The sequence below is a fragment of the Bombus terrestris genome, chromosome 16 (genome assembly GCF_910591885.1).
Source record: "Bombus terrestris chromosome 16, iyBomTerr1.2, whole genome shotgun sequence".
NCBI lineage: Eukaryota > Metazoa > Arthropoda > Insecta > Hymenoptera > Apidae > Bombus > Bombus terrestris.
Window position 1 is genome coordinate 4743157 of NC_063284.1, and position 20889 is coordinate 4764045.

The following is a 20889-nucleotide window of genomic DNA, read 5'->3' on the forward strand; positions in this document are numbered from 1 at the left end:
TCGTTTAGGGATCATGGTCCCAGATGAATTAATAATACCAAAAATGTACTACATAACATGGAATTGCTTCTGTAAGGAAATAATAGATCAATAAATATACAAACATTCTATTATTGCGTACTTTTTAAAGACCCTGTCAATTTGACTGGTTTTGGTAGAAATAGCTTCGTGTTCACTATCGGTAGTTCTAGTGTTAAAGAAAAGAAATACGGTAGAAGCAATCTTAGCCGAAACATTGTGGTCCCGTAGAACAATTAGAGTCAGCGTTAGAAACACGTCTTCTTCCTCTTCCCTCTCAAGTTTCAGCCTCGTCGAACCGATAAAGCCACTAAACCTGATCCTCATAACGCGCTAAATGCTCTTTTGCAAAGATCTCTGCTGAAATTACGTAACTGATCCACTGAAACTGTACGATCCGATCGAATCGTCGTTCCAATATTGTTAAAAACAATTGCTCATCATTCTACAGAAATTCAATCAACGATCATCAGTGATCGATAACGAAACATCATGGTCTAATTGCAGCTCGAGATCCAAGATGTTGAATAGGGGCAAAGAGCTACCAGGAGACAGACACGACGCTTAAAAATCCAGAGCAAAGTATATTGTCGTATGTATGTGTGCGTGTGTGGCCGCGTTCGTCTGTGTATATATGAACGTGTATGTGTGTGTAGACACGAGTGTAGGGACACGAGTAGGTAGTGTGAATGGCATAATTACCGCAGTCCCTTTCGTCAGAGCCATCAGAGCACTCCTCCACCCCGTTGCACTGCAACTCGTAACCGATGCACCGTCCGTCCGTGCAGCGAAACTGGGCCTCTCCGCAACCTGCTCCACACACCACACTCATGCACATTTAACCCTTTAACCACGCGCAACTGGTCAATAACATCGGGAATGAACGGTGGAGAAGAATTTAGAGAAGAAGAGACTTTTCATAGTCCTTTCTTTACATTCTGATCCTTTGACGTACTTTTGCTCTCAATGGTTCTTTGATGTCGAAGATAGAGAGGTATTGGTGTACAGGTGAATCACGGTAGAGGGATCATTTGACATTCCGAGGCTACTGAGCGACGTAAAAACTGACAAATTTACGTGTTGACGTTGATCGGAATAATTATTTTTCGAAAGATTCGTTAGCAGACTCTTTTGACCCACTTTTGCTCTTGATCGTACCTTGGCATTAAAGATGGTGAGGAACATTGTTCGGTGAAATATAGTTGAGGGGTGATTACGGTAGTCCAAGTCTATTAAAAGATGCGAAACTGAGAGAATTAGGGGTCGATTGTTGGTTGGAATAACCGTTCTTGGCAGTGCAGTTGTGCAAGAATTCTACAAGGGACGACAGACACTTTGATAGACTCTTTTGGAATTCACTCTTGCTCTTTCCTTCATGTTCAAGCTCACGACAATATCTTGTGAGTGAAGGAATGAATCGTTAGATCTAGTGCTGTAGGTACATCAAGAGACGAGAAAATAAGAAATTTAATATTCAAATATGGTCCTCGAAAATTGTCCATGTCTCGGTTATGTCTAACTCCACGAAGGAACGAAGGACTTAACTTTAATTAATAATTCGTTTTCATAATAAAAATCTACTTGACACGAAGAAACGAGTGATGAGACATTGCAGTCCGAATTCCATTTCTCCTGCAACATAACTTTGTGAGTAAGAATGTCTATTCCCACGGTGATTTGGAAGGAGAAATATTCGAGTGAATGGCGCAGTTAAAGGGTTAAAAGCGCAGACAAGCAGGCTTCTCATCAGTCCCTGCTTCACAAATAAAACACGCGGCTTCGGCTTACGATTCAAGCGTCCCCTTTGATGTGTTCCCTTTCCATCCAGTGAAATCAGCCGTGTGCCGTCGATACCGAGCCCTCAATGAAACCGCCACAGAGCGTAGAGAGCATTTTAGATCCTCTTGCCGTGATTACCAAGCGGCGGATGATCAATGACTTCGTGATTCATGATCGACGAGACTCGAAGTTTTATGAGATTTCGAATCACTTCGAATTTCATCGAGTCGATGATTTTCAGTATGAAACATGTTCTGCATTTGGACTCGTTTTCTCAATGCTTCCTACTAATTCTGCAGGACGATTTTTGTTACAGGGAAATTAATATACGACGTTTTATCAATTCTTCGGAAGAGGCTTATCAAATTTCGATGATCAGCGGATTATTAAATTCCGAAGTGATTCGAGCTCGTTACAAATAAGGGGAGAGATGGAATTGATCGGGGATGATTTTCGAGCGTGAAAATCTGTCCATGCGTGCCATGGTGGAAAATTGCAAACTTGGGAATAGGAAAGAAGCCACTTCCGGTGTGAGGTTGACCAGCAGGGAAAAATCGAACATCGTCCAAAAAAGGAATAGATATACTCCACCGAGATGGTTTGTGTCTTGCATCCAATTTTTCAGCGCTAAATAATATCTTCCAGCTAACTTAAAAAGATCACATTGCCCTAGTCAATTTTTGAGCGAAAGAACAAACGAATCCCTGGAAGACTGGTAATTCTTGGGTGACCTTGAAGGTGAAACCCATTTAAGTAAGGCTCATTTTATCGTGGAGGATTCCAACAAAAGACTAATATAAACTATAACATAATTTCTTTCTAGGTAAATTTTTCTATAACAATACGATACGTAGAATAGAATTTTTCGATGAAAGAAAAAGAAAGGAGACTTTGTTTCACTTTATCTGTGCATTAGATTGGAAAGCGTCTCCGCCACAATAGAACGAGCTACGCGAGTCAAACCAGATGAATTAGCAGGTCATCTGAATCACTGTGTCGAGCTTGCTTGTTGCTTTTGCAATAAGCTAACAAGTGGCTTTCAAACACCTGGCCTTTCAAACCATGCGTTCACACCAGACTGTGTCGGTCAGAGGATTCCATCAGATCATTGGAATCCATGTTTCTCAAAGATTCCTATCGTATCTCAGGAATGATTAAAACAGTTTGTCTTTTTTCTTCTTTCGTTAAGAGATGAGAATAGGTTGACTCACCACACTGGTTCTCGTCCTCTCCATTACGACAGTCTATGTTCTGATTGCACCTTTTGTCGATACTGATGCAGGTTCCATCCAGACACCTGAATTGATCTCCGCTGCACGTGGTCACTTGGAATGAGAAATGGAAAATTCAGATTATTTCACTGTGTCACGCTGAAACTGAAGTTGTATCTCCGGCGAATGACGTTTTGTGCAATTAACAAAAAATAAGATAAAGCTGAACCATGGAAGCTTGAATTATACTTTACGGTAATTCGCCTCGGATTTTTGATAAAATAAATAAATATGACGAACGTCCATGGTTCAGTAAAAATAAAATACAAAAAAACATAATGGTACCGGTGCAATTGATTTCATCAGATCGATCTCGACAGTCGGATCTTCCGTCGCATCTCGAGGTCTGGCTCACGCAACTTCCGTCTAAGCACTCGAACTCGTCTGATCGACATCGAGCTGTGAGTTGGGAAACAGAAAATAAGACTAAACAAAAGTTTCATAATGGTAAAAAAAATGTTTAACTTGAAAGGAACAACGACGCGTAGGGATATTAACCAAAGAACAAATGTTAAAAATTAAATCACCATAACAGAGATGCAAATCAATTGCTACGACTATTTGTATTTACTCTGCTACAAAGATAAAAAAAGAGTATTTTCGTTGGCCTGGACTAGGTTAGGTCACACATTCCTAATAGAATTGTAATATAATTCCAAAAGAAGTCATATAGACGTTATAAATTGCTCTCAAATTAGAATCTATGTTGGGATATTTTTTTGAAAAATTACAATGCAATTTTTTAAACATGATATAAATTTTATAAATAATATTTTATATACTAGAAAGTCTTTCCCGCGCAAAAAGGTAGGAGAGGTTATTTTATCGATTTTTAGGTTAGAACTTCTAAAGAAATAAAACTATCCCAAGATCTAGCCATCTTTAATTGTGCGATCCTTCCCAAACACACGCACCGTAACAAATACGTAAAGATTCAGCGATTAAACGTGTAAAAGTGGAGGCTGGATGACCTAACCTAGCGGCAAACAACTTGGAACGGTTCGAAACTGATTCTAAAGGGGATTGATCGGTCAGTGGAGATGAAACGGAGCCAGGAAGGTCCATTTATCGGGTCGACGCTTGTTCACAGCGGATAATTAGGCAGTGGAACGATGATAATGAATCGGATTATTCCGTTGCGCCTCGTCTCAACGCGAAGAAAGGAGGGATATAAGATTCTGAAGGCAGGAGAACTAACGATTACGACTGCTCTGTTCATAGCCGTGCAATTAATTACTCGAGAAACAAGCGTCCATTATTGAGGCCAGTAATATGCTTCGGCTCGGACGATTACTCGGCCGAACAACCACGCGACGAGCCGTTTCACCTGAAATCGAACCTTGCGCCGAGTTCGCACTTAGCGCTTCTTTCTCGCTCGTTCCTCGCGCTTATCTCAACGTACCGGGTGTCCCGTTCAACCGTACACCTTTCAACAAATCTTTTTCTATTCCTTAATCAGGAAATGTTAGTGAATCGCGAGAATTTACAAGTTTCTTTTAGAGAAGTTTAAAGAAAGCTGACTTTATTTACTAGACTTTGTAATTTTGGTCAAATCTATCGTAATTTATCTCGCTTTTGCGCTACAGTTATTGACACACCCTGTATTTACTTTTCCAATTTTCTTCTTTTAATTTGAATAGAGGTTTTTCTTTGAAAATTGTGTTCGAAGTGTTCGGGATTTGAATTTCGCGCTTTCGTTCAAACGGTCACGTGATCCCACATTGTCGGTATGTGGAAGGGGTAACCGTGTAACAATGTTATACCATATTTCTTTCATCCTCGTTTCTGACAAGTATACTTAATTTAGTCAATCTTAAAAGTGATTTATTTATCAAAGGCGTATTCAGGTTTTTACAGGGCACCCGGTATACATCCCTTTAGAGGAATTTATTTATTCAGACGTAGAAAATGTTTTGAATGTTGTCCCTCGTTAATTAATACCTTTTATATTGTTTATTTTAGACCCATCATGCTTCAAAATTCGCTATTGTCTGTCGTATCGTTTGATACACATCAGAATCCCATTTATTTAAAACTTGGCAAGAAATTAAATTAGAAATGAATTTATTTAGATTCCTCTGTTCTGGTGTAAAAGGCAAGCGAATTTTGAAACATAGGTTAGGTTGTATGTTTGTCAGTCACTTGTGAAACCAGTCATTTCGAAAAGTATGCGCCTCTCTCATTCATGTTTTCACGGACGATTAGTGAGCTTCATCCCCATCTCCAGACATTCCGCTTTACTTCGTTCAACAGATTAGTGGTTAATTTTCGTACTTATGTGCTGACAATTTTCCTCATCCCTCCCATTTCCACAATCCTGGTATCCATCACAGCGTTTCGATTTATCCACGCAATAGCCTGGGGTGCATTCGAATTTGTTCTCTCCGCAAGCTGCAAGAATCGTACATGTTCCATTTCTCTGTTCCTCTATTTTTGCTTTCGTATGTTCTTCTTCGAGTTGACAGATGTTGACAACACGAGTTGAGAAAAAGCTCCACGAAGGCACAGAGAGCGAGTTTCACGAAGACAAATAGACAGAGACACAGCGGAGAACACATATAACGAAGACTTTCGATACGTGATAAGCTTGAAGTTTGAGGTTAGGAGGATTTGCAGATGATTATTGCGCGAACCTGGCGCCACACTTAGGCGACCAAGTGCATTTTGAAAATATCCCCAAGTGGGAAAACAGAGTTCCGTATAACATCATAGAGTTAACAAATAAATATATATATCACGTTTTATGATAGCGACGATAGAAAAAAAATATTTCAAATATATGTAGCGCACTACTGAACACAAATTGGCCCATGAAGCTGAGACAAACTATATTTTTATAACATGTATCACATAATTTCCCCAAAAAGGTCGCAAATTCATTGCCTTATGACTAGACCAGGAATCTTTACGTATTTGTAGAAAATTTAAACAAGGAAAAATCTACAATAAATTATACACGATCACGAATGTTGAAACTCGATTTTCTCAGAAACCTTCGACGCAATTTTGTTATTTTTCATTCTCGTCTTACATTGAAAACTCAAATCGTTTCACGAGACGTTGCACAAATATTTTTCAAAATCTTCATCCAACTGTGACCGGTGAGAAAGCTATTCAAGTCCTCGAATAAAATGAAAAATTCTTACAAAGCCGTACTATAAAAGTGTTGACGACGCTACTTAGAAGTAATAGGGTTTCAATTCCGTGAAAAAAAGACGCCATATAGATGTCGAAGGTGGATGAAGGAAAGCAGTGGTAGAATTAATTAGTAACCAGACAGATGTAGAGAAGGATAGCCTACTGACTAGCGTGGTGTGGCCATTAATTAACACGCACCCGAGGAAATTTCGCGGAAGAGATTATAAATGAACAAGGAGTTACGGGCCACGCGGCGGCTGTCTAATTTACGGCGGCAATTAGCTAACGATCGAGGATGAACGGCACTTCGAACGGAGTGCACTCGAAAGAATGGAAACGGAAGGCAGCCATCCTCTAGGAATTTCCATCGAGCTTCCCCTGGATCTTACTCCAACGATTCTCGACGTGAAAAATAAGCCAACCGCTGTATTCTTAAGATCCATATACTGGGTGTCCATTTCCAACTCCACTTGCTGATACTTGGAGAAATATTACGTATAATTAGACGGTGGATTTTCATCTGTTTGTAGGAAAGTCGAAATTGCACAATTGCACGGAATACATGTAATTATATATATATATATATATAAGGAAAACAAAAATTTCTCAGCACAGACAGCTGAGACTGAAGATCTCGAGGCCTGTTGACACTATTAATTGTCTGCTTTGCATATTCACGTAGTTAGTTTCGGAAGTACAATATGCCGAATATGTAAAAATTCAATGAAGGTTTACAAGGAGGTCGACATTTTCCTCTTTGGAATATTGCTACGCATACTTTCACAATGCGCTATGAGATTTGCTATATAACCGGTGTTGTTTCGTTTTTCAATCGAAAGCAATTCCTGCGTAGAGATTAGCAAACGAAAATATATACCTGTGAGTTATCACGGCCGATAAGATCGAGACAGGGAGAAAAATGGGTTAGTGGCAAAGCGGAGCAACAAAACGTTCCATTGTGCATAAATATCGTCGTTCTAGAAATTAGAATGCTGTCGCGGTCGATCCATTGTTGCAGGACTGTTTCAAATAGTCTCTTTACGTACGTCCCAGATCGAATCTACGAAAAGTTTCATGTAACGTTCTGATCGTCGTTGATAATTAATAGAGCGCCGATATTTATGCAAGTTCATATTTTTATGGATATCATTGACAAGAGAGAAGAATCCAATCAGTTTACTTTGCATACTAAATACCATATAAACAAATATTGTACTTTGCATGCATACTACACTCAAATATCCTAATGTCAAAGAAATACTGCACTTCCTGTAGATTTTGATGTCTTAAAATTTGCCATAATTAGGTAGAACACTGCAGTCAAATAATGAACACTTTATAGACGATAGCCGATTAATCGGTTTTTCGTCGCCGATGCTTTCCGACCGATAGCCTATTCGTCGGCTTTCTGTCTACGACGTTTACCGACCGATAGCCTATTAATCGGCTTTTTGTCACCGACAATCTTTCTCATTATTTGAGCAGGAATTTGTCATTTGGTACTAAAGTACCTTGCTCAATTGCGTCAGTTTGCGTTGCTTTGTAAGCTCCCACAGTTTTATACCAATTTGAAAAACTTACACTTCGCGATGAACGAAAAGAATGGTATTGGAGGGTCTAAACCGAGACAGAGCCGGCGCCAGGGAGAATCTGCGCCTGAGTTGCCGGTCGGACGTGCGTATGCCGTTGAATCGCTAGCGGTCGGTAAAGTGTTGAACATCGCGACAGATAAAACAAATTGCATGTTCTAAGTGATACGTAAGATACGTTCTAATTACAATGGCAGCGCTATATACCGAGTGTTCCGAAAATAGTCGGCGAACAATAAGCGATGAAAACTATTGTTCCTTGCCGAAAAACGTGGAATAATTAATAGACACAAAGGGGAGCTATTTCTTTTGACCATTTTTCCTTTTCACCTCGGTTTTTTTTCAACGAATTTGTTCCCGAGCTGGCGTATTGTTGCTGGTCGACATGCGAAACACAGGCTCTCACGTGCGCAATAATTACACAGAAGCTCGACGTTACGAACGTGTCCCCGTGTTTCCATTAAACGGCGACGTTTACACGTTTTTACCTGAACGTCGACTCCTTTGCACGCGAAAAATGGCGGCACGCGATCACTGGGGAACGCATTAACCGGCTTGGATCTGAATTAATCCGCCGGATCGGACGACCGGCTGCCTGTTTTTCTGTCATTATCTCTTAAATAATAGCCGTCCGTTGATTGTTCAACTTTTTATTACGATATATCCCACGTAACCGTTGATAGAGCGCGTTTCATGCTCGTGAAAATCGAATTTCCTAGCTATATCCAGCACGACATAATTTAACTCAAGAATCGAGTAGTTCGTTGCTTATTTACCTTCTGTTCTCAACTAACGTCTTATTATCCAATTTCTCACCATTTCTTTTCTCCTATTGAAGAGACACCCGGTATGTGATATAATGCAAATTTCAGAATCGAATATCTTATCAAGTTCCTATTGTTCTTTTTTCTTCTTAAGTAAATAACTGGACTTGGAATGTTTATGAAAATTCATATTTCTATCAACATGACAGAAAAGACACGAAATCTAAATAAAGATTCGTTTCAACGAATAAGAAATGTATTTGATTGTATTAAACGATTAGGAATATTTAATAAAGGAGCTATAAATATATATATATAAAGTTCAACATTTGGATAATTCAGGGATCGATTCTTAAGTCTGAAAATCGAGTTTTTTTTATTATAAAGTAATTAGATAAAATACAAAAATAAACAACAATTAATATCCGTCTATAACAATAAATAACAATAATTATATAAACGGGAAATAACAAATCTTTGGTACAATGTTTACCTAAAAATCGAGAATCGATTTTCAACGTCCTGAGCTACCGATCTTTCTTCTTCAGTCTTTAAAATCTTAAATAACTATTCTGTAACCTTGTCTGTCTCTAATGTAACTCTCTATCCGTCCGTTTGGGAAAAACGTGCTTCTCGAAATGGTTGTCCGTAAAACAAAAGAAGATCGCTCTGTCCGCGAAACACAGCCTGTTGTGCTACCCGTAAAACAAAAAGAATCCCTATCCCACATAAACTCTAGGGAGTTTACATATATATATATACCTTCCCAAAGAAAGACCCAATACTTGGGCACGAGGTGACATAACTGGTCGCCGAACGTAGCCACGGTCACGGGATGAACGTTATGTCTAAGGGAAGAAGTACAGATGTTGAGGGACACGCTGTATTAACAATCAAGCCCCGGCCAGGAGCAATGTTGGTTTTACGCGGGACTGCCTAGTAACGGCGCTTGGAATTTTGTTGATATTCCCGATCAATATATAATTGAAAAATGTGACCGTATCTGTCTTTTATTTTTGCGATCACCTTGGAGAGTTTACTGATATCGTCTAGGCAGTCAGTCTGAAAGTAACCCAGCGACTGAGCTAACGTTCTGCGTGCTACAAAATATATTCTAATGTACAAAGAGTTTTCCCGTTGACCGTGGATTCGTTATTGAACCCAAGAACATTGTCAAAAGCATGCGTTAAACTAATTATTCGATAAACTTTGTAAAAACATATTTATACGTGTAAATACAATCTTTGTTGTGCATCACGATGGCTAATTCCAATAAAGAATTATCACGCACCCGAAATCCTAACGAAAACCCGACATATATGTATATATTTGCCTTATATACATTATCTCTTTATATTACGTGGATTCTGTGTATTTATAGAGTTTCCAATTTTTGTATAAATACACAAAAGTTCACATTCTAGCAATGACAATTACGGCTATCCGCGACGATGAATATTTTTACGTGTGACATTTCTAAAAGGGGACATCCTGTGCATAAAGTAATTGTGACATCAAATATCAAATTCGAAAACCAGGCTAATCTATCAAATTCTGGTTCTGGTTCTTCTATAACGACACTGCTGAGTTGGAAATTTTTTGACAGCCAGTATACGGCCGTGTCAAGAAACAGCAGCGCAGGCTACAAATTTGGCAGTAAACGGAGCAAATCGACCTGGAAAAGGGAGCAACGATTCTCGATAAATCCTGTAATCACGTTCCTCCATTGGGCAGGAGCAATCTCCCCTCCCCGCTAGAAAGAAGCAAAAATCGACACAAGTCGAAATTAATTCGATTCCATGGAAGCAACGAATCGAATGGAACGTGAGGTCGCGAAAATCCAGTTACGATTTTAACGCGATTTGCCAGGTGGCAAGTGCGTGCTCCCTCTCTGGTCGTTGCATCGCGGTGATCGACGAATATAAAGCGAATATCGCGACCTCGAAATTGGCAAACGTGCGGCAAGCCACGGTGGCGACACGCGTGACGCGCCTCTGCAAACAGGAAATCGCGAAGGGAACGAGGATAAATATCTTACGATTTCTCTGACATTATCTCTCAGGTTCAAGGCTCCATCCGTCTGTTCTACGCTACGGAATTGCAAATGACTGGTTCGCGATACAATCGCGATGACCTCTCTCTTTTTCCAGCGAGTAATCCGTCGCTCTACGCTCGATCACGTACCTTTTGTGACAGAAGTTTCTAATCTTTCTTTGATGTTTGAGATTAGAGGTTAGGAAGATGCCGGCTAAATAACTCTATTGGAAGAAGGAAATTGAATAACGAACATAATTTATTCGAATCTGATATAGGATGAGATGATGTTTCATATTCTTGTTCTTTGAGGTTAGAGGTTAAAAAGAGAATTATTGATATTTTAGGATAGTTTATGATCTGCAAGAAATGTAGCTGGAGGAAGAAAATTAAATAACGAAATTAATTTACTCGGACCTAACCTATACAGGACGCGATGAAATTTCTGATTTTTGAGGTTAGGATCTATAAAGAAGTATTTCTTGCTATCTCTGCGTATCTTAGGACTTTCCAAAGCTGAAATTAGGACTTCCAAAACCAAATAAATGGGTGTAACCTAACGTGATTTAGTTCAATCTATATTGGGTGTGATAACATTTCCTATTCCTTTGACTTTTTAGGTTAGAATCTAAAGTAGAAGGGTTTATTATTAAGACTTCCAAAATGGGAAGTTGAAGGAACAAAATTAAACAAATGACTCTAATCTAACGAAACCTAGCCTAATCAATATTAAACAAGAACTTGCTGTTCTATTTCTGCTGTTTCTTTTTTGAGGTTAGGAATTAAATAGAACACCTATTCATTTTTCCAAAGGTTAAATTTGCAAGAACAGAATTGGACAAGTAAGCTGATGATTACTTCATAAACGAAAGATTCCGAGAAATTCCACTGTCCGCTTTCTTCAAATTCTTCCTTAGTTTAGGTGGATACACGAAACGATTTGACAGTTCTACGTTTCTCACCCGCGTATTCTTCGTATCTTTCCTTGTATTTTTTCCCCTCTTTTTTTTAAGTAATTCGTCAACAAACTTCATTAGCAGCATTAATATCGGACGCCGCAAAAACGGGCAACACTGCCACAGCCAAATTTAAGGCGGCCCCCGTGGCCGAACGAGATTTACTCGCGTTTATTAAGCCGCCCTAATAACCGGCTGCAATTTTAATCCGACGTTAATCTCCAGCGGGGCTGGCCGGCCCTTTCGCGGCCTCGGCCCTGGAATTTCATCCGTTTTCACCGGGTTTAATCCAATTCTGATTCATGCCTGGACCCCTCGCGACCTCCTCCGCGTCGTCACAACGTACGAACGTGTGTATCAGGATGATGTTTTCAGCGTCCGACAGACTTTCCCCCTCTTTTCTCGGAAATCTAACTATCAAAGTATATTGATTGGCGTATCAGCTCCGTATTTTTGATTTTATCAGCTCATCCATTAGACAGCACTATTACTTTCGGTATGACGAAGAAACATAAACCAGAAGACTGTAATTTTTTTTTTTTTTTTTTTTTTTTGAGAGACAGTTTTAGAAAAACGTAGCAAGTTTAATATTAACGAGAGAACTCTGTGCAACCATGTGGTTTTATCGAAGCTTTCTAAACCGAATCCCAGTTCTGCTCGCTCTATTCAATGTTACTAAAAACTGGATAGTAGCCCTGACCAGTGTTTCAAAATGCAAGCCGATTCCAGCAGAGTCAGACTTGCCGAAGAATCGAAAATCCCATGTACATTAACCAATCAAATATTAATCACTGTATTCGTACAAAGCTACCAAAGAAATTTCTGCTGATCCGAGGCCGATATTATCGCGAATTTGAAAATGTCCTTCGATTTATTGTACTTGGAACTCTTCAACCACGCGAATCCGTTTTCGAAATTGAAAGTTCCACTTTCCTTCAAACGATCACGATAACCAACAACAATTTTAATTATTTCAATTATCCGTATAAAATAAGAAACTGTTCCTAATCCTATTGCGATCAACTCTGTTCCATTTTCACAAACGGGTCGCCAAGATAATTTCTTCCGGCGTTCCAATAATACGAATGTTTCGCTTTCTAGTGGAATGTTTGAAATCATGGACTGAAGAAGGTGGCCAATTTTTGTTTGCACGTGTCGGACAGCCAAAACTGGCGTCCAGGTCGATACGAAGGAAGAAAGGGACGCGAGGTATCACCATGGGCTGGTTAACTTTCGACGTGCAGCGTCGGAGCGTGCCTCCGCAAAAGACGATGGAAATAATAAGGGGTTAAAAGGACAGGAAGATAGAGTGCGGGCTGACAGAGGGAGGAAAGGTGGGGCAACAAGTGCAATGGCCTGAAAACGCGAGGCCAAACCCCTTGCCTCTTCCCTCTGCCTGATCACCCATGTCTTCCCAGCACGCCATTGTTATTATTGTCACAGCTATTGTAATTATTCAGCTCATCGTAATACCTGGCCATTCGCGATTAGTTCCGGCGTAGTCGCGTGCCACACTGACGATGGCTGCTGATAAAATTGTCCTTTTGCTTTTGCTCGTTTTCTTGCCCGCTGCATTTCGCTCGCGTGTTCGCTGTTCAACGAATTTTGGATGCTACTAGGCGCGGATTAAGAAGCAAGCTATGGGCCCGGGCCTTACTGTTTAAGAAAACAGGGGCCCTGGCTATTTAAGAGAAATACCATTTTACCATTTTGTTCGTCTGCAGAAAAATGAATAAAGAAACAAATGTCTTTTGAAAGTATAGTAGGAAATTTGAGATGTATCCTGGGAAAAAATAAATTTTATCCAACGTTTCGGTAATTTAATGATTTTACCATTACGCGAGGACACCGTGTTTTAAAAATGTATAGTAGATGATTTTAAATACGACTTGTCAAGAAATAAATCTTATTTCGTATTTATGTAAATGTGTTTCATTTTAACACTGCCCCTTTCTCTATCTCTCCCCTGGATCAACAGGCCCAGACCTAAAAAATTTTAATCCGCCCCTGGGTGGTACTGATGATGATTGCGAAGGACAAATGTGACTATGCTACGCGTAGAAGAGGAGCCACCTTTTGCGTTCGGTGAATCGATGAATATGGTAATTGTGATATTCAAGTTCAAAGAGATTTTATTGAGGGTAGGTCGTGAATTTGTTGATGTGTAATCGTTCAGTAGATTGTGAGGGAAGATGATCTTTATAAAAAGTGATATTAATAAAAAGAGAAGGGTGTTTTTGGTTTCGACGAGTCTGTGAAAACAGGAAGAGTGAAAATTATAGTGGATCGAGAGTTTGCAAAAGTCTATGGAGATCAGAATAAGAGCAGATTGCGAATCTGGGATGATCTGAGCGTACATGACTTAAATATGGGTTCAATTTTGGTGTTTCTAATTTTTTTTAATTAAATTTGGATCAATGGGTTTATGAGTTAGGCACGTGAATTGGTATGTGAATGTAAATACGGTGTCCAATGCTATTGGCATTGACTGAGAGGTAAAGGACGATGTAAAACAAATATCTGGATGTAGTCCAAAAATGATGGAAAGTGATGCGTTGCTTCGAGACACACTGACCGGCTTAGAAGAATCGAAGGCAGCCATTGAAAGAATTTAAAAGATTTATGGATATTGTTTCACCGTTGTTTTCGGTCAATGTGTCTAATATATCGACGTTAAAATGCTTTTGCCAACTGTGTAGCAGATTGGACAGAAGATTTAGTATCCATGTGTTACGTAAAGTTATATCCCACTTGTTCGAGAACGTGCGAGAGATCTATACCCATCGCTACCCACATCATTTATGTTCGTACGATAGCAGAGGATGCAGGTAACAAATTCAGACATTTCTGAATCTCAGCAGAGACTAAGAACAGACATGCTTATGTTAATCATGTGAAATTGTGTCCTGACATCGTTGAATTATTATTGGCGAGTACCTGAATGAATAATTTCATTCAGAAGTTAAATAAGTTAGTACACAATTGCCAAATATACATTGCAAACCAAGGCGTTATTTCTTCCAAAATCTCACGTTAGATTGTCACATGTCACGGTTAAATATGCGAGAGAAAGATCACCAAGTGGTTAAGAATTGTTTAATCGCGAAGTAGCGAAGCCACCCACGAAAATTGACGGGTTATTTTTGCAAAATCAATTTCCGAGTACCTCCGATGAATTGTTTGAATGAAATCCACCCGTGCATGCCATAGAATACATCGAATATAGAGCCGCGGTTACGAAATATTTGATGTTAATGCTGAGACACCCAACGGAACGAAGAAAACAGAAAATAATTTTCCATGCACGACGAAACGGAAGAAAAAAAATCCTACGAATGTACTCACGGCAGTTAAGTTCGTCTGATCTGTCTAAACAATCCTCGACGTTATTACAGCGGCCGCCGCTGTCGATACACTGACCGTTTCCGCATTTGAATTGCGAGGCGGTGCAGGCTGCGAACACAGAAAACGAAAAAGTCTTGTAAAAAAAAAGAGCGTGTAAAAAATATTCGTACTCGAATAGAAAACGTTGGAAATATATGATAAGGGTCGAACGAATATTTCAAACTTTGATTCCCGATCGATCTCATGGATCTCATATTGCGCGGCTATACTCGCGTGCATAAACAGCGACCATAATGCCGATTCAATTTTGTCTATATGTTTATGCTTACACACACACACGCACACACGCGCGCGCGCACACAGAGAGATAGAGAGAGAGAGAGAGAGAGAGGAGGAGAGACAGACAGACAGACAGAAAGGCAGACAGACAGACAGACAGAAAGACTGACAGACAGATAGACAGACATGGAGACAAACATAGACAGGCAGATTGAGAGATAGACAGACAGACAAACAGAAAGGCAGATAGACAGACAGAGAGGAAAACAGACAGACAGACAGAAAGGCAGACAGAAAGGTAGACAGATAGACAGACAGAAAGACTGACAGACAGATAGACAGACATGGAGACAAACAGAGACAGGCAGATTGAGAGATAGACAGACAGACAAACAGAAAGGCAGATAGACAGACAGAGAGGAAAACAGACAGACAGACAGAAAGGCAGACAGAAAGGTAGACAGACAGACAGACAGAAAGACTGACAGACAGATAGACAGACATGGAGACAGACAGAGACAGGCAAACAGACAGACAGACAGACAGAAAGGCAGACAGATAGACAAACAGAAAGGCAGACAGACAGACAGAGAGGAAAACAGACAGACAGACAGAGACAGGCAAACAGACAGACAGATAGGCAGACAGAGACAGACAGACAGGCAGACAGACAGACAGGCAGACAGACAGATAGACAGACAGACAGATAGACAGACAGACAGATAAACAGACAGAGACAGATAAAGATACGCACACACAAGCAAGCATGCACACGCACACGCACACACAAGCAAGCATGCACACGCACACGCACACACTCACGTTCACGTATATATATATGTATAGATATTTATTTATAGTCAATGTTAAAATTCCATCTACTTGTGTAAATATATATATACATATTGAGATATGTATAATTTTATGTGCTAACTAGGTTAAATGCGTGTAGTAATACTTGTATGTGAATATCAGTGTGTGGAAGTATGTGTGTGCGCGGCGTCTCGAAAACAAATGAATGTAAACTGTTCACTTGGTTAGCAGTCAGTTATGGAAGAAAATGCTGAGACGCTTGCAAATGTGTATCGATGAATATCTTTGAAATCATTTATCAAATAAATATATAACTATTCTAATATACATTCCAAGTGTAAATTTAATATTCCTTTACCATTATTTCGGCTATTAAGATCCAAAATTCTCAACAATATAATACAATTAACATTGACTATAAGTATAAGAACACCTGCTGATATTTAGCGTAGATTGAATACTTTTCAATGCTTTTATTTTCTAATGATTTCGATAATAGATTCGTCGTTTCATCTGCATATGTGCATTAGAATGCAAAGTTTGTTTGGTAGCTGGATTCTTACAAGCTTCGCGAAATAGGAATAAAGTTGTATTGTACAAATTTTGATTCACACCGCCCTGATTCTCAGCCCATTGGGTAAGACTAAATAAATTTTGTCAGATGGGAAAAAATTCACGAATGCTTTATCAGAATGTTGTAAAATGAAATTATAAGCTACAAAGAATTTTAACACACAGAAGAATCAGAACGGGTGACACATTTGATTTAATAAAAGTAGCAACGTTGCCATGAGATTTAGCTCTCTTTCCAAAAATTTGATCAAGAGCATGTTATTATATCAATCGACTGTAACTTCTTGGTTCGACGTTTTTAAGATATCATTAGGGAATTTTGCATTGCTTCAAACGAATTATTTATTTATTACTTCCTCTTTGAGCTTCATAATTTATGTTTCACATAATTATCGAAATTAATAGTACTCGGTATCCCTCCACTAGATTACTTGGAGTTTAATCAAATTCAGTGTACGTGGTGAAATTCCTTCTGCCATTCGTTCCTTGTCTGTGATTTACAAAGAGAGTAGGCATCAATGGAACTCGAATTTCTCTGATATGCGAACAGACGAAGGAATAGAAATACGAAGGATCCAATAATGCCAATTGAATGCCGTTTAATACAAACTCGCAGAGGTACCGAAAGAAAAGTCAGATTTCAAAGACTAGGTCCTCCATGGCATTCTACTATTTCTTCACCGTTTAGTAAAACAGTAAAAATACTAAGCCAAATATGGAATAGCACTCTGTCTTTCGAATGTCATTCTTAGAAAATCAATAGCAATAAACAAAGGATTTTCGTGGGTATCAAGAGCATTTCTTAGTTTTCTAACATTGTTCGAACGATTTTCAATATTGAACAAACAATAAAAGGATATAAATTCTATCTAATATATTATAGGTATAGGATAGATAGCAAAATAGAAAATAAATAGAAAGCAATAAAAAAAAAGCAAATAGTTTTATTCTTCTTATTGATTATAACATTTTAGAAAATAGCTACTTGCAATAGTCACATATTGCAGTGTCACACTTTGTGCAAGTACATTCGTCATGTGACCAGAGTGCGCGCATTAGGCACTTGATCCATATTTCTTCACCAGAGTATCGGGGAAAAAGTTTGTAGCAAAATAAACGATACCAAAGTGACTGAGCGAGCAAGCCTATAGTCGTTTGACAGATATTCATTTGTCAGATTTAAAAAAAAAAATGGCGCTATTCCATACGGGGTGTGCTATTCCAATATCTGGTCGTTTCCCTCTAATCATAAATCTTAAATAACATTCTCACAGCATTTTTTTTTCTTTTTTATCTACCTGCTTAATCACCATCGATCTTAATTTACCGACAGGGATAAAATGAATGAGTTTAAACCAGGAGAAACGATGTAAGCGCCAATTAAATGTTTTCCATCGTGTAATAATTTTTCCCCGGCCAGTTAACCTCTGTCCACTGGCTGTCCAGTGATTTACTATAGGCAAGCCACTCTGCAGAGTTGTCAAAAGTGTTGGTGTATTGTGTTACAGATAAACAGAGGCCGTGGCTGGACGCTCCAGTTTCAAGCCGACAAACCAGACTCTAGCTACCACTCGGATGTGATACGAGAGTACGTCGACCATGGTGTTTCAGCAATTGAATCGACAATGGTTCATCTCGTTTTCACAATTATGCCATGCTCATTCGAGACAATCCGATCACGTTTCGGATAGCGTTACCGTAACGCGGCGTGAAGTGCCTCGCGGTTCGTATTTCTACCGATTTCCCGCGCTTCCGACCGACTTCCGCCGATACTGTTACCGACCAATGGTCACTCTTGTCGATTCGGGGATTAGTTTCATATTCACACAAAAATAACAAGAATATAGGTAGACTGCGGTTATTTATGCGAATTCATGTTTTTATGAAACACAATTAGTAGAGTATATAACCAAGTGCTAATAACCAATTATGAATAATATATACATATCTATATATATAATAGCATATTCGCATATTACGTTCCATTTTTCATAGGATGATGTTTGACAAATTTTCACTTGAACCACAGTGATTCTCAGTCCGTCAAATAAGACCGCATCGTCAGAATGCTTTATTCAAAAGTTTGTAACGATTCTATACATTCCTGCAGTCTTAAATTGCCTGTAAGAATCAGCGTGGCCAATTTGATTTGCCCCAGAGGCAGATCTTGATCGTCGAAAACCACACAGCGACCACTCGAGGATTCCCCGGGCTTTTGTATCCATGATCTCTACAATTACCAATGGAGTAATGCGAGATTTAGGGTGGTCTGAGTTCCTCGGGTTAACTCTCTGACGAAGGTTAAGGAGAATTCCTATTAGCTTTCGTGGCAATGGCAATATACCAGCAAATGGCCAGCCAGAGTCAAGTACGGCGATTGAGTGATAGTCTCCCGTGTCAAAGCACACTCGAGTTCCTTTAGCAGACATAACCTGATCGTGCCTCGTGTGCCTCGTATTCTTATGCCATCCACGTGTCGAGTAAACCCAAAGTAAACTGCTTGACACCAAAATTAAACGTGTTCTTACAAAAGACTGTGGCACTCGATTTTTCAACCATTTCCACTACTCGACTTTTTAAGTTATGTAAATAGATTTTAGGTTATGTAAATAGGTTTTAGGTTATGTACACGAACATTCGAAGCGAGGTTGAATTGAACATCCTGATGCAAGAACTGGGCAGGTTTGCCGTTTATGAAAATTGTCCTTGCGGAAGCTTTGTATATTTTTATACATTGCCGATCGATTGGGCCAAAAATCGAGCAAGTCCAATGCGCGCGTGATAATCTTTGCGCTTATTCCGCTTTCACCATGTGCCTGCCGCTCGAAAACATCATGAATGTTTATAAACGCTTCGCAAGTTTGCCCTTTTGTCGTGAAAATTCGTAATAATCGAATTCCATCGAAACGCGACATTATCATCTTTATTGGAAACAAGGAAACAACAGGGTAAACCGCGAGATGGAGTGAAATATTGAAGGTGCGAGCTGTGGCGAGAGCGGATGGAACCAAGGCGGATGGAAAAGTTTGCCTGGTTACGTTTTTTTACGCTCTAAAGATGCATGAGAGCGTGCCTCGCGCTTCAAAAGCCCTGTCTCTTCGAGATGCATCTCTTTACAGCCGGCGTTTCTCTTATCATTCCTCCCCCTCCCCCTCCCCCCCCAACCCCTGTCATGCTCGTTCGATCATAACTATCTAAAGCCCGAGAAGTTGTGGAAATTGCCGCTCCGCCACGCTCTAACCACTTTAACGTCGCGAGTTTTCCACCATCTTGATAAAACATACAATTTTCTGGCCCTAAAACGCCATTTTAACCCTCTCGCTCGTAAATTATTCAATAGCCAGCAACACTTGCGCAATTTCTAATTCCTCCGTCTATGGCGCGATAAATGGAGGATTTACGCGATTACTTGGACATTCGGAAATGATACTGTTCACGAGTATCTGTTTGTCATTTGAGCTTTTAGATTTTCCCATTTTTACCCTCCGTTTTTATTTGTCACGTTGTCTCCGTTTGTAAAAATGTCAAGGTCGATCACAGGCGATTTCCGTTCTCCATTAGGAAGAACAGTTTTTCAGCTGTGATAACGAGGGCATTAGTATCGCGTGCAACAGCCCGTGCAAAGTTGCAGCGCTGCTTTTTCAGTCGCATCAACCCGGAAAGAACATCTTAGAGGTATCACCGGGCTTGAATTAATTTACCACACAAGGTAAGGTAGATCGAATAAATTCCTAAGTTGCCCCAGACAATTAACCAAATATTTTCACGAGCGAACGTTTCTTTGGAAACGATGTAGTTCTGGTATAGTTTTCTTTTAATCAATTATTAACAACAGAAACGTATTCTTTCAAGCGCGTTTGAAAGAAAAGACGAGGACAATAAAATTGCGTAACTTTCACGAGAAACAAATACGTTTATTCTCTAATTGGCGAATAACTGATGGAAATTTTAGTTATAGTAAATTAATACACTGCCTTTAGATCCACCAAAATCTACAGATACAAATTATAATTTAATAAATTATTTACGACTATCCTCGCTATTTATTAAATTTAATAGTTTACTAATTATTAATAAGTATCTCTCTGTCTATTACAATTTAATAACTTATTAATTTTCAGTAGACATTTCACTATCTATTCAAATCGAATAAATTATTAACTATTGATAATAAATATCTATGGGAAATTAAAAATCTCATTGGCTTATGATTGCTCTCCCTACTCTAATTCCTCGCGATTTAGTTTACATCACGCGATATACAAATTAATTAATTTACGCCCCTAGTGTGATCACAAATCGAGCATGAAAGGGTTAACAATTACGTAGA

At 39.3% G+C, this 20889-nt stretch overlaps 1 protein-coding gene across 15 annotated transcripts in view; it reads right to left on the bottom strand.

The window, feature by feature from the left end:
- LOC100651429 (basement membrane-specific heparan sulfate proteoglycan core protein) overlaps positions 1–20889 on the bottom strand; it is a 187652-nt gene that overhangs the window by 38935 nt on the left and 127828 nt on the right. For 9 of the 15 annotated variants that reach the window (XM_048413370.1, XM_048413372.1, XM_048413371.1 and 6 more), the window contains exons 10-14: positions 14895–15002; positions 5343–5459; positions 3354–3467; positions 3009–3122; positions 721–828 (exon numbers count right to left, since the gene is read on the bottom strand). In XM_048413370.1, the coding sequence (XP_048269327.1) occupies positions 721–828; positions 3009–3122; positions 3354–3467; positions 5343–5459; positions 14895–15002 (561 nt within the window). The remainder of the gene's footprint in view (positions 1–720; positions 829–3008; positions 3123–3353; positions 3468–5342; positions 5460–14894; positions 15003–20889) is intronic. The other 6 variants (XM_048413373.1, XM_048413382.1, XM_048413381.1 and 3 more) reach the window with 2 other exon arrangements.